The sequence below is a fragment of the Hyperoodon ampullatus genome (genome assembly GCF_949752795.1).
Source record: "Hyperoodon ampullatus genome assembly, chromosome: 10".
NCBI classification, from domain to species: Eukaryota; Metazoa; Chordata; class Mammalia; order Artiodactyla; family Ziphiidae; genus Hyperoodon; species Hyperoodon ampullatus.
In genome coordinates, this window is record NC_136923.1 from 32213037 (window position 1) to 32225925 (window position 12889).

The 12889-nt window shown below is 36.5% G+C and overlaps 1 protein-coding gene across 10 annotated transcripts in view; it reads right to left on the minus strand.

The window, feature by feature from the left end:
- The window catches only part of SLMAP (sarcolemma associated protein), a gene marked incomplete at its 5' end in the record, with an annotated part of 151090 nt that overhangs the window by 47976 nt on the left and 90225 nt on the right, over positions 1 to 12889 (minus strand). For 5 of the 10 annotated variants that reach the window (XM_079713811.1, XM_079713808.1, XM_079713810.1 and 2 more), the window contains 7 exons: positions 4078 to 4128; positions 4619 to 4669; positions 4756 to 4924; positions 6481 to 6618; positions 7912 to 8052; positions 9401 to 9472; positions 9732 to 9827. In XM_079713811.1, coding sequence (XP_079569937.1) covers positions 4078 to 4128; positions 4619 to 4669; positions 4756 to 4924; positions 6481 to 6618; positions 7912 to 8052; positions 9401 to 9472; positions 9732 to 9827 — 718 coding nt within the window. The remainder of the gene's footprint in view (positions 1 to 4077; positions 4129 to 4618; positions 4670 to 4755; positions 4925 to 6480; positions 6619 to 7911; positions 8053 to 9400; positions 9473 to 9731; positions 9828 to 12889) is intronic. The other 5 variants (XM_079713814.1, XM_079713813.1, XM_079713807.1 and 2 more) reach the window with 3 other exon arrangements.

The following is a 12889-nucleotide window of genomic DNA, read 5'->3' on the forward strand; positions in this document are numbered from 1 at the left end:
AATAAGTAAAGAGAATCAAAACCTAACACAGTAGTTTAATAAATGTTTCAGCCCCTTTCTTACAATAAGCTTTATTTACTTTGATTCAAAGAGTTAACTTCTAAATCTGGATAACATTCTTCAAGTACATATTTGTATCTTTCAAAACTACCAAACAGACATTGGAAGTTCAAGTGTTAAAAATATATTCCAACATGATGACTATCTAGAAGGTGTAAACACACAAAAACCTGTCAAAGAGGACGAGTCAGTACCACTCTGACTGTAAAAGCTTCTTTTCTCTTCCACCTGGCCTCACCCCCCATCATTTCAACTTTGCTTAAGAGGCAGGCATCTCCTACTCTGATGGCTGGACAATCTCTCTTGACACCCTTACTGATGGCCTTCTTCTTTACCTTCATATTCAAATCTCTCATTATCCTTTATCTACTTACATGGTATGCCGATATATATTTCTATATAAATACACATACACAGTTATATATAGTTGTAACTACATATAACACATACATATATATAACTACATACAGTTATACAGAAATACAATGAAAAAGAAAAAAAAAGGCTAACTGCAATAGAAATTAGAAATTAAAAAAAAAAATCTAATAAATAGCATTTGCCAATTGCAGCCAAGAAATCCAAAACAGGAGTCTTCAGTTGAATAGTAATTACCAAAATAAAAAGTTGTTTACATAAATCCTACGTAAGCTATATAACATTTTCAAAACTCAAACTGTACAATATCACTGTTAAATATGAAAACTCAGTAAAACCAAATTTTAACCTAACTAAAGGACTTTATAAAACATATTTAAAAATATATATATTTGAAACCAAATTTCAGAGAAGCATCACAAGACTTCAGATGAAATTTATTAATGTAGGACATCCCACCATCATATACCAAGCCAAAAATCAAACTTTTTACCTACTCTGATTTTACTATCTGGACTCTACATTAAAATATCTACTATACTTGTTTGGATAAAATGCAAGATTAATATAAAAAGATAAATATACATGTGACTTTCACAAAGGTTATTTCCTAAGATACATGAGAGAAAAGTCTTTCAGGTAGTATATGTAAAGGATTTGGATCATGACACTTTTAACACTTCATTACTTGAATTCAGGCCCTTGGGAATTTCACTTTGCAAAAAACTATAAAAGATGTCACTGATAATCCAAACCAAGAATCAAGAATCAGATACCGAAAGTGCTGGGGCAGGGGAGGGGGTGTGTCCTGTGATACTAAATAGAGCTGTAGGAATGTAAAGAAAAAGCAGATACAGAAACATAACAGAGAATCATGACACTTAAAATGTTTTATCTATACATGAGTTACCTACGGGTTTTGATTTTTTATACCTGTGTTGTCCAATACAGTAGCCATTAGCCACATGTGGCCACTGAGCCTTTAAAAAGTTGCTAGTTTGAATTGAGATGTGTTGTCAGTGTAAATTAAATATATACTGATTTCAAAGACTTACTAAGGAAAAAAGAATGTGAAATCCTCATTTGCAATCTTTTAATATTGATTACATATTGAAATAATATTTCGGATATAGTGGGTTAAAGTAAATATATTATTAAATACATTATTAAAAATTTACCTATTTCTTTTTATAATTTTAATGTGGCTACCAGAAAATTTTAAATTATGTATGTGGCTCTCAGAATAGTTCTATTAGAGCTTTTCTATACCTTCTAAGATATATTTAAAATATGCTTATAACATTTTAAAAATTACAGTACAAAACTGTGCTTATAGCAACTACTTTAGATTTAAGTAATCTCAAAAATGGGATTTAGTGGAGAAGTATTATTAATCTTAATTTCTCCAGACATTTTTGAAATATTCTCTTACAACCATACTTGGTTCTCACTCTACTTAAAGAGTAATTTTAGTTAAAATCATATCTGATAGCACATTATGATTGTGGACTTTGGCAATATTTGAATACTTGATAATTGGTTTCTTACTATATCATAAATGATTCAGAATAGACCCATCTTATTCCAAAATCCACTTTGTAACTAAATCCAGTGTATGAATCTTTTGTGCGTATCCAGATATTTACTACTCAGTGTCTTTAAAGACATTCTATTAGTCACGCTCACACCACTCAATTTAGCACTACCAAAAAAACAAATACCAGCAAGGGAAAAATAATCATAGCAAGGAGCACCCTAAAGTGTCCAAAATATCTTATTCAGTGTTTTTTTTTTGGGGGGGAGGCTGCATTGGGTCTTTGTTGCTGCCCTCGGGTTTTCTCTAGTTGCAGTAAGCGGGAGCTACTCTTCGTTGCAGTGCACGGGTTTCTCATCACAGTGGCTTCTCTTGTGGAGCATGGGCTCTAGGCATGGGCTTCAGTAGTTGCAGCACGTGGGCTCAGTAGTTGTGGCACACGGGTTTAGTTGCTCCGTGGCATGTGGGATCTTCCAGGACCAGGGATCTAATCCGTGTCCCCTGTATTGGCAGGCAGATTCTTAACCACTGCACCACCAGGGAAGTCCCCTTATTCAGTTTGAAATCAAGGAGCTGTCTACAACTATTCTCATCTAAATCAACTGGAATTGGCAAAAAATTTTAAGCAGTAATTTGACAATTCTAAATAGTATAAAGATGGGTCAGTGTATATAAAAGGATTCTTAACTGAAGGAATAGAATGTTCCCAGCTCGAGTTAACACTAACATTATCCATGAATACATGCTCAAGTCAAAAGGGTGATGGATTTGAATAAGAAGTGTACGTGCCAGAAAGAGAAAAAAGGGCAAAATAATGACAACAGAAAATATAAATTCATTTAAGAATGAGAAGCTTTTAGAAGATGAGGATTAAGTCTTTTTACGTTTGCTAAATATACTTTAGTAATAGTGGTGCAATGAATATAAACTACACCTTTAAAAAGTCTCAAATTGAAACTCAAACTGAAATTTTAAAATGTCAATGTATTTTCACAAAACATACATAAAATAGTCAAATAACAATGATTAATGAAACATTTTTAAAATTTAGAGTTTCAAGATTTGTTATATACAGAGTATTTAGCTCTTGACCTTGCGGCTCACATATACATGATTACCTGAGCCTATTATGCCAGTTCTTGATTAAAAACCAACCAACCAAACCGAATCAAAAAAGCACCTCCTAACTTTATCAGAGTTTGGTTGCTGCCCAAGAACTATAAAGATATCCCCTGATACATGGAAAAAGTATTTAGTAAGAAATTCTTGGTTATCGACCTTGATGTCTTCCACCAACTTCTGTATAAAAACTGAGTTGAGAGGCACACAGATTTGTAAACACAGGAAACAGTTTTATTCATTTTGTACTCTAAGCAACCAATACAGGATTTGGCATATAGTTGGTGCTCAATTAATGTTGGGTGAATGGGGTGGGGAGGAGGAATCTTAATGACTGAAGGAATATAGAAACCATTGAGTAGAAACCCCATGTTGCACTAAGAAAACCAACAGAAGCTGTATATTTTTGGCAAGAGATAACCCAAGCTATCCAGAAAGAAGGGTCATGTATCAAGAACAAATAAAGAATTTTTCAGATGGCAGAAATGACTGACCCTGTTATCTCTGATTGATGAAACAGACGGATAAAGAGAGCAATTTCTATGACACGTCCAAAGGCTCACTGGCCTCTGAAGTAAACTCCTGGCCAGGATGGGGGCAGGGGGTGCACATACATTAAAAAATGGCTGCCAATTATCCCCAGGAAGTGGTATTTGATGGAAGAAAATGGTAGTATCGTCTTTGAAAATATAGTGGGGGAAAAAAGCTATACTATGTTATATAAGCCAGTACTAAAGTTGAACATTATCATTTTCTTGTTATTTCAATAATTGAAATTTCCATATAACAAGGGATATCTAACCATAGATCACAGAATTAAGAATTACAAAATAAAGGGAAGCTTGATTTTTACAAGATGGGATTTAATAGTCAATGAGCAGCATGCTTTTCATTCCAAACACTTAAAACCTAAAAACCCTGACTTCTCTATCCTGCTTAAATAGTAAAAGGATATCATGAAAGAAAAATATTTAAGTTTTTTACACTACCTTTTTCTGTGCTCCCATTTATTTTAGGTAAGAAGTCATCAACTTGTGTCCCTAGGATTAAGACAGTGTATCATTGCCTGATCAAAGAAAGTATTATTTAAAACTGGTCTCAAGTGTAACCATGGCGTTTTGTATCCCTACTTACATTAAGACTGATAGAACACTTTAAATTTATTTTTACAAGAAGGGTTCAACTTCCCATTTTCTATCATCTCAGAGAAAATCTACAACTGCTTAGTAAGCTGCCAGTGAACCTCAAAAGAAAAAGGATCCTGCTGTTGATGTGTTTTTCTTATTTAAATATCTCTAAGCAGACCATCTCAGAGGCAGAAATTTCATTCATCTCAAGGACTAAACAATGGTGCCCACTGGTGGCAATCAAGCATATTTTTAAAGGAAATTTTCTGAAAGAGGGTAGATACTTTACACCTAATACGTAAAACATCCTTCTTAAAGAAATAAGTACCCAATGTGAGATAGTAAACATCAAAAATTTAATAATAAAAATTCAGCTTTAAATAAGAAATTTGGTGACACCTACCTAAGCTGCTGCATTCTTTAAGAGTTTTCTCTTGAAGATGTTCTAACCGTACTGTAAATAAAAGTCCAAGAAAAAGATATTTCACAGATAAAAAGAAAAAATCAAATCAAATCAATTTCTGGATTAGCTTAACTTACCTTGTAAAGCTGTTAGCCTTTCATTGGTGAAGTCATTATCAGCTTGCAAAGCTTCTATTTTTGCCTGGAGCTCCTGTTCTTTTTCTTCCATTTCATCTATTTTATGTTGTAATTCTTTTTTCTCAGCTTGTCCCTTCTGTTGGATTTCCTCTTGTTTTCCCTCTGCTACCTGTTGAAAAAGAGAAAGAAAATTCAGCTGTTTTAATAAAATCGAACCTTGATTTAAGAGGTCTAAAGCAGGACTGCTTTTATTCACATAAACTTCTAAGGAGAATATTCTATATTATAGAACATATCTGTAAATGTCAAAATGATGTCAAAAGTGATTGCGCTGTGTCATGCCTCCATATCACCTAGGAGAGAAAAACTTGTAGCAAGCAAGCAAACTCAATACATACGGAGATTATAGGGGTACAAATGAAAAACACATCTTTCAAGAGGGAAATAACGGTTTCCCCTGAAATTACTATTGTTCCAATTAGTTTGTAAGTTCTAAAATGTAACTTATTCTGAAATTTTAAACAAAATTACGTTTAGCTAAAGGAATGATGATTACAAGCACTTTTTTAAATGACCTCTTTTTAACAAGTCCAATATTTAAAGCTATTATAGGTTAACCAATCACACAAAGGGGAGGTATGCTCTGGTCTTCTCTAACAAATGTGTATCTTCTAGCCACTCAATCCATGGTTTGAATTATATAAAGATGCGTCTTCACAAACTCAGTTCTAACATTTTATAGCAGTGGTCCCCAATCTCTTTTTTTTTAAAAAAGCATTTAAAAAAATTTATTTATTTTTATTATTAATTTATTTATTTTTGGTTGCACCGGGGCTTAGTTGCAGCACATGTGCTCCTTAGTTGCGGCCACGGGCTCCTTAGTTGTGGCATGCAAACTCTTAGTTGTGGCATGCATGTGGGATCTAGTTCCCTGACCAGGGATCGAACCTGCGTCCCCTGCATTGGAAGGTGGATTCTTAACCACTGTGCCACCAGCGAAGTCCCAGTCCCCAACCTTTTTGGCACCAGGGACCAGTTGTGTGGAAGACCATTTTTCAACAGATGGGGGGGTGGGTAGGGATGGTTCAGGTGGTAATGTGAGCGATGGGGGGCGGCAGATGAAGTTTTGCTCGCTTGCTCGCCCACCGCTCATCTCCTGCTGTGCCGCCCGGTTCCTAACAGGCCGCAGACCATTAGTGGTCCACGGTCCGCAGGTTGGGGACCCCTGTTTTACAGGACCAACCTGGCATTACCTATGGTCTGGTCTGTCCTCATCCTAAATGTCCTATAGCTACAAGGAGATGCAGCTGAAGTGAAGCCAATGGCCTCCCTGGAAGGAATCACTCCAAGGTTCCCTCTGGGCTTGTACTAGCACTAACATAGCTGGGCCCTGATTTTGGGACACCTGAAAGATAAGCAGATTCCAGTTTTTCAAAAGTCTAAATATCTTGGGTTTTGCTGACTCTCATCTATTTCCTGTTACATATTTAAAAATGCCTATTATGAAGTACTATTTATTTCCATCCAGAGGAAATATGTCAGCTTATACAAACTTTCAGTTATCTGTGGTAAGGGGGTTTGGGCTAAATGGCACCTGATTTTTACTATAAATTTAAACCATTACCAAATTTTACATCAACAACTATTCAGCAATAACTAACTCTTAAGCTATCCAGTGTATTAGGGACGATTAATTTACATACTTCTAGGTTGAGAAATACCTACCTTTAATTTATCAGATAAATCTTTAATCTCATTAACCGCTCCATTATATTTATTGGCTAATTCTCTTAATTCTTCCTGAGTCCGTTCATTCATTTCTTTCAGGTGGGTACATTCATCTTCAGTATTACTCAGACTTCGCTGTAATTCAAATTTACAGGCAATTGATTTAGCATAAATGCACATTCTAAATTCAATTTATAAAATGTGTAACTCTATGGGCTGTTCTAAAATCAGCATCTACCCTGGACTTTATACAAAGCTGAGTTAAGTAACATAAGAATTTCAATTTACTTCATGTACATGCTAAAACAGAAAATACCAAGAATTTGGAAAGACAAAAAACAGGGGGAGGGAGAAAAGGACAATACTTTATATAATTACACTTTTTTTTTTTTGCCGTACGCGGGCCTCTCACTGTTGTGGCCTCTCCCGTTGCGGAGCACAGGCTCTGGACGTGCAGGCTTAGTGGCCATGGCTCACAGGCCCAGCTGCTCCACGGCATGTGGGCTCTTCCCGGACCGGGGCACGAACCCATGTCCCCTGCATCGGCAGGCGGACTTTCAACCACTGCGCCACCAGGGAAGCCCCATAATTACACTTTTTAAAGGCCATTGGTTATGACTTTTAGCCTTGAAAATATTTTAAGCCTATCAATTCTTGAAAGCAAGTTTAATAATGTGCACAGAATCAATTTAATAAAATTAGAAGACAATTAGCAATTTTCTTTCCTTGCATGTCATATTAACGACATGACAGTGAATCAGTCACTTTGGGATGGGGCTATTATAGAAACTATCCTTATCTTAAAATATGTTTACTATTTAGTTTACAATGGACATTTTAACTAAATCCAGTAACACGTAACTTCTGTGGTAATTTTCCAGTAGTTCAAAAGAATAACCCATATTATCAATTATGTTGTTTTAAAGCAATGAGAATCACATTTTGATTATTCCTAAAAGACCCAGAAAGGACCTCAGAGATAATTTCCCCTGTGAACCTCCAAACAGGCACAATTTTCCTCACTGGAGGATGGGTAAAGTAAGAATAGTGGTGTTGCTCTCTACCTAACACTGACTATCCTCAACTGGAAGAAAAACAAAACTATGTGAAATGAGATCAATTCCCTGGCACATATCGTGGTCCATTGTGTGGAGGCTGAATCCTAACCAAAGTGCAAATAGTAAAATTCCCTGGTTAGGCTTTTATTTCCTCAACCACTGACTAGAGACCATAAGCGCCAGAACTCACAGGGTTACGTTGAGAATTCCTGACAATGAAAACAGCATACTGCTCCTTCCCACCAGATAGACAGGAAAAATTTTCTAGCTATATAATAATACCCAAGTTTGAAATGTCCTGAAATGCTAGCACTTTTAGGCTAAAATTTTAAAATCATAGTACTATTTAGTATTTGTTAAATTTAAATACCTCAACTTCTGAAAGTTTTCTAACCACTTCAATTTTCTCCTGAAGAACCCGCCTCAGGGACTCTTTGGCTGTCGTCTCATAGTTGTGTTTATCCTCTTGTAATGCTATAAGTTCCTTCCGTAAACTATCTTCTGTTTGATTCTAGGATTAAAAAATATTTATAATTATAGCCAAGTTATTTTTTTAAGTACTTACATTTGAAAAAAACAACACATTGTGATGCTCTTTGAGTTCTATATTAAGGTACCTCCAAACACAAATTATGTTGACTCTGTATTAATTGAAGCTGTATTTAAAAGCTGCATTAATAAATTATGCCTTCACAAATATATTAATTCACACTTCCAACAGAAAAAAAAAGGTCAAAATAAACTGAAAATTTCTCTCAAGTATACAAAATGAATGAACTCTTCTACTTGCCATATTCTCTGAAAGCCACAACATTTACATTTATGGGCAAAAATAATCTCTTACCTCTAAAGGGGCCAAGCATTTAAAAATAATAACTAATAATAAAAGGAATAACAGCACCCTGAGGAAAAAGCTGATACCACATCTAAGGCAGGAAATGTAAAAGATGAGTATGGACTATCTTGTCTGATATGACAGCAGGAAGCTATCAAAGTCTACCAGGGTTCTACCAAAAGAACTCAGGTGCCAACCTGAAGAAGTTCCTATAGACCAAAGGTGGGATAACTGGGAATCAATAAGGAAAACAAATGAAATAGGTTTATACACATGAAATATATTTAAATCTAAGTTGGGGGAAAAAAATACTTCATTGGTCATTCTTTGGTGGATGAAAAGGAACCAAAGCATTATTTTGAAATCCAGTAAATAAAGGGAGAAAATCATTTATCCTGCTTTGCCTAAAGAAAATGTATCACAGGATAACAAAATGGTTTATGCGGGGAAGTTTCTCTTTATAGAAGTAACTCAGCTAGTAAATGAAGGAAAGATAGAATTACAACATCACCATTTTTGCAACCCTTAATAAAAGAATGGATCTAGGAAAGGATAATCAAAGACTGCTAATATCTCAAAAAGAAAGACAACTAGACACTATGGTGCTTCCTGGTGAAAGTACACAATATTACCCACGAAGTGTTGTTGAAAGAAAAAAAAAGTTGAGCCTACATCAGAGTTGATCTAAATCTGTAGCTCAAATTACAAATTTATGTTATGGAAGGAGGAGCCAGAAGAATGTTTAAATATCAATCCAGATTGAGGGAAATTATACAGAACAAATGACCCAGTTTTGCAACAAATATCAACTATGATGGAAAAAAGAGAGAGCTGTACATGGGTATTCACTATACAGTTCTTTCTATTTACATGTATGTTTGAAATTTCCCATAATGATAGAAGATTAAAAAGAATGGTGAAAATGTATAAAAGTTTTTGCATGTATTCAAAATGACAGTCAAAGACATGAAGCCACATAAAAAAACTATCCATTTTTCTTTATGTACTTGAGATTAATACTTACTTTGGAGCAAGCCTGTAATTGGTTTCCCATAACCTCTAACCGTGATAAGAGTCTATCTTCATCTATTAAAGCCTGTTGAAGAAAAATTAAATATCAATAAAATCCCAGAGTAATAAAAAAATATATATCAAAAAGGTTGCTACTGCCAGAAAAGATCTAAAATCATAACGTTGACCAACATCCACTGAAAAATGCTAAATTTTCATTATTTGTTCATTAGGAAATAACTTTGCCTTTGCTTGCCACAAAATTTTAGTTTTAGCTTAATCAACAGCTAAGGGATATTAAACTGTGCTTAAATGCTTCTTGAATATAAAGGCAACTGGAATACCTGCCAACTGGTATCTGAAGCCTCTTGGGTGATGGCTAGTAGCCGCTGAAGCGTGGCTAACTTCTGTTCCAACATCTGTTCCCGATGTAAGGCCTCCTAATATTATAAATCACAAAAGAAATTCTAATAAACTCAGCATGACACCTTTGAAGAGTAATCAATTTTTAGCACATTCTGAAAATATTCTCATATTACATCCCACAGTGTATCTTACTTTCAAATCTGATAAATCTACTTCGTAAAATATATTTAGGCCACATCATTATAGCCTCATTTGTTGAGCTGTAAGTAGTGCTATTAGGGGTGCTCTAGTTGCAACTTCCCCTATAACAGAAAACAGGTCACCTGTTTTTGTTTTTTTACTTGTAATTAACAAGAGTTTAAAAAACCAAAAACCTAGGGCTTCCCTGGTGGCACAGTGGTTGAGAGTCCGCCTGCCGATGCAGGGGACATGGGTTCGTGCCCCGGTCCGGGAAGATCCCACATGCTGTGGAGCGGCTGGGCCCATGAGCCATGGCCGCTGAGCCTGCGCATCCGGAGGCTGTGCTCCGCAACAGGGGAGGGGCCACAACAGTGAGAGGGCCGCGTACCGCAAAAAAAAAAAAAAACCCCCAAAAAACCTAGAGTAGAAAATCTGACAAATGCTTTAACCCTGCATTTTATATATACACATTTAAAAGATGTGTGTGTGTGTGTGTGTGTGTGTGTGTGTGTGTATGTATATATATATATATATATATATGGCGAGAGAGAGAGGGCGAGGTGAGAACAAACTCATTCCAAACTAAACCCAAACAATCTGGTTAGCAGCAAAGATACTTCCTAATGGCTTAGCTACATCAGCAGACATCTACAAAAGAAATAACTTTTAATTTTTCCTTTTAAAAATGTTATTTAAACACAGTGTTATATATATATAAAAAAAGAGAGAGACTGCTTTATTCTCACAGTCTACTCCATTTTAAGGTGTTCTAATTCTCTCTGTGACTGTAAAACACTTAGCCATAGTCGAATATGCCAAATATAAGTAAGAGTCCACCAAGCGTTAGTTCAATGTAATTAAGGGGTCAAGGAGTTATATAACTATTTGGCAGCTGCAAAGGAATATTTTTATAGAGAAAGACACTGGCAAGCAAAGCCTTATCTCCAGGTCACTTGTTAACATTTGATAGCTGTTAAGAGGGTCTCCATCACTGCAAGTCAAGGTGAAAATGCTCACACAGCATTCAATTGCGGTTTTGGCACATCTTTAAATTCGCTTTCTTCTATTTCTGTCATTATCCAAAGAAGAACATTATTTACTACCATAATACCTCTGAGCCACCTCAACTGAGAAGTATATACTTCAAACACAGTATCTGAGGTTTAAAGCGTTCATTTGTTGCTCTCCACATCCTTGATAAATAATGATTAGGGAAAATTTGGTCTAATTAGAGTCAGAGGTACTGCCTTTTTTTTTTTTTTAAACAAATTTATTTATTTTATTTATTTATTATTTTTGGCTGCACTGGGTCTTAGTTGCTGCGCACGGGCTTGCCATTCTTCGTTACGGTGTGCGGGCTTCTCATTGTGGTGGCTTCTCTTGTTGTGGAGCACAGGCTCTAGGCACACAGGCTTCAGTAGTTGTGGCTCGCGGGCTTCAGTAGTTGTGGCTCGCGGGCTCTAGAGCACAGGCTCAGTAGTTGGGGCGCACAGGCTTAGTTGCTCCATGGCATGTGGGATCTTCCTGGACCAGGGCTCGAACCCGTGTCCCCTGCATTGGCAGGCGGATTCTTAACCACTGCACCACCAGGGAAGCCCCAGAGGTACTGCTTTTTAATACAACTCTAAAAGTACAGATTAAGGAATCTAATAAAAGTCATTCCACCTCAGAACACACATTAAAACACAGCTTACACTTAAAAGGGACTAGGTGCCAAGTTTATTTTAAACTTCTAAAACATTCCTAATATCCAGGAAGTTACACTAATGCTGCAAAAAGTTTTACTTAAAAACAAAACCACCAAACAACCACTACTTCCACTAGATGGTGTAATTTCTCCTATTTTACTCAATTCCATTTAGAGTTTCATAACTCCATGAACCACATCCTAACAGAAATCTAACACTTCCAGGAATGGGCTTTTAGTTCTAAGGCATGAAATGCATCTATTTCAGTTTTTATTCAAAAGGTTTACAACTTATATTAGAACTTCAGCAATTCAAAAAGACGTATACAGAAAAGACAATCCAGTATAATTTCCCCTCAAAGAATTAGAAAAAGAACAGTGAAAGATTATGCCATTTTGAATATTCAAAGAACTGACAAGAAAGTTGGAAAGAGTACTGGCGTGAGTCAGAACATTAGATTCACAGTCCACGATGACTAGTAACTGTAGTACATAGCCCTGGGAAATCATTTTACCATATTTCTCATATGAAAAGTGAAGCTTAGATCAGATTAGTCTGAAAGTTTTCTTCTACCTCTAAAAATAAGAGAGATTGGGCTTCCCTGGTGGCACAGTGGTTGAGAATCCGCCTGCCATTGCAGGGGACACGGGTTCAAGCCCTGGTCCGGGAAGATCCCACATGCCGCGGATCAACTAAGCCCGTGTTCCACAACGACTGAGTCCACGCGCCACAACTACTTGAGCCTGCGCGCCACAACTACTGAAGCCCGTGCGCCTAGAGCCCATGCTCCGCAACAAGAGAAGCCACCACAATGAGAAGCCCGCACACCACAATGAAGAGCAGCCCCCGCTCACCGCAACCAAAGAAAGCCTGCACGCAGCAATGAAGACCCAATGCAGCCAAAAATAAATAAATAAAATAAATTTTTTAAAAAATGAGAGAGATCTAGGTCAATTAATGTGACTTCCTACTGAATGGTAAACAACTACTAACATTTACAGCATACGTTCTATGTGCCAGGCACTGTTCTAAGTGCTTTACATGTATTAATTCTTTTTTTTGTTTGTTTTGTTTTGAATATTTATTTATTTGACTGCGCTGGGTCTTAGTTGTGGCACACAGGATCTTCGTTGCGGCATGTGGGATCTAGTTCCCTGACCAGGGATCGAACCTGGGCCTCCTGCATTGGGAGCTCGGAGTCTTAACCACTGGACCACCAGGGAAGTCCCTTGCAGCTTGTGGGATCTCAGTTCCCCAAGCAGGGATCA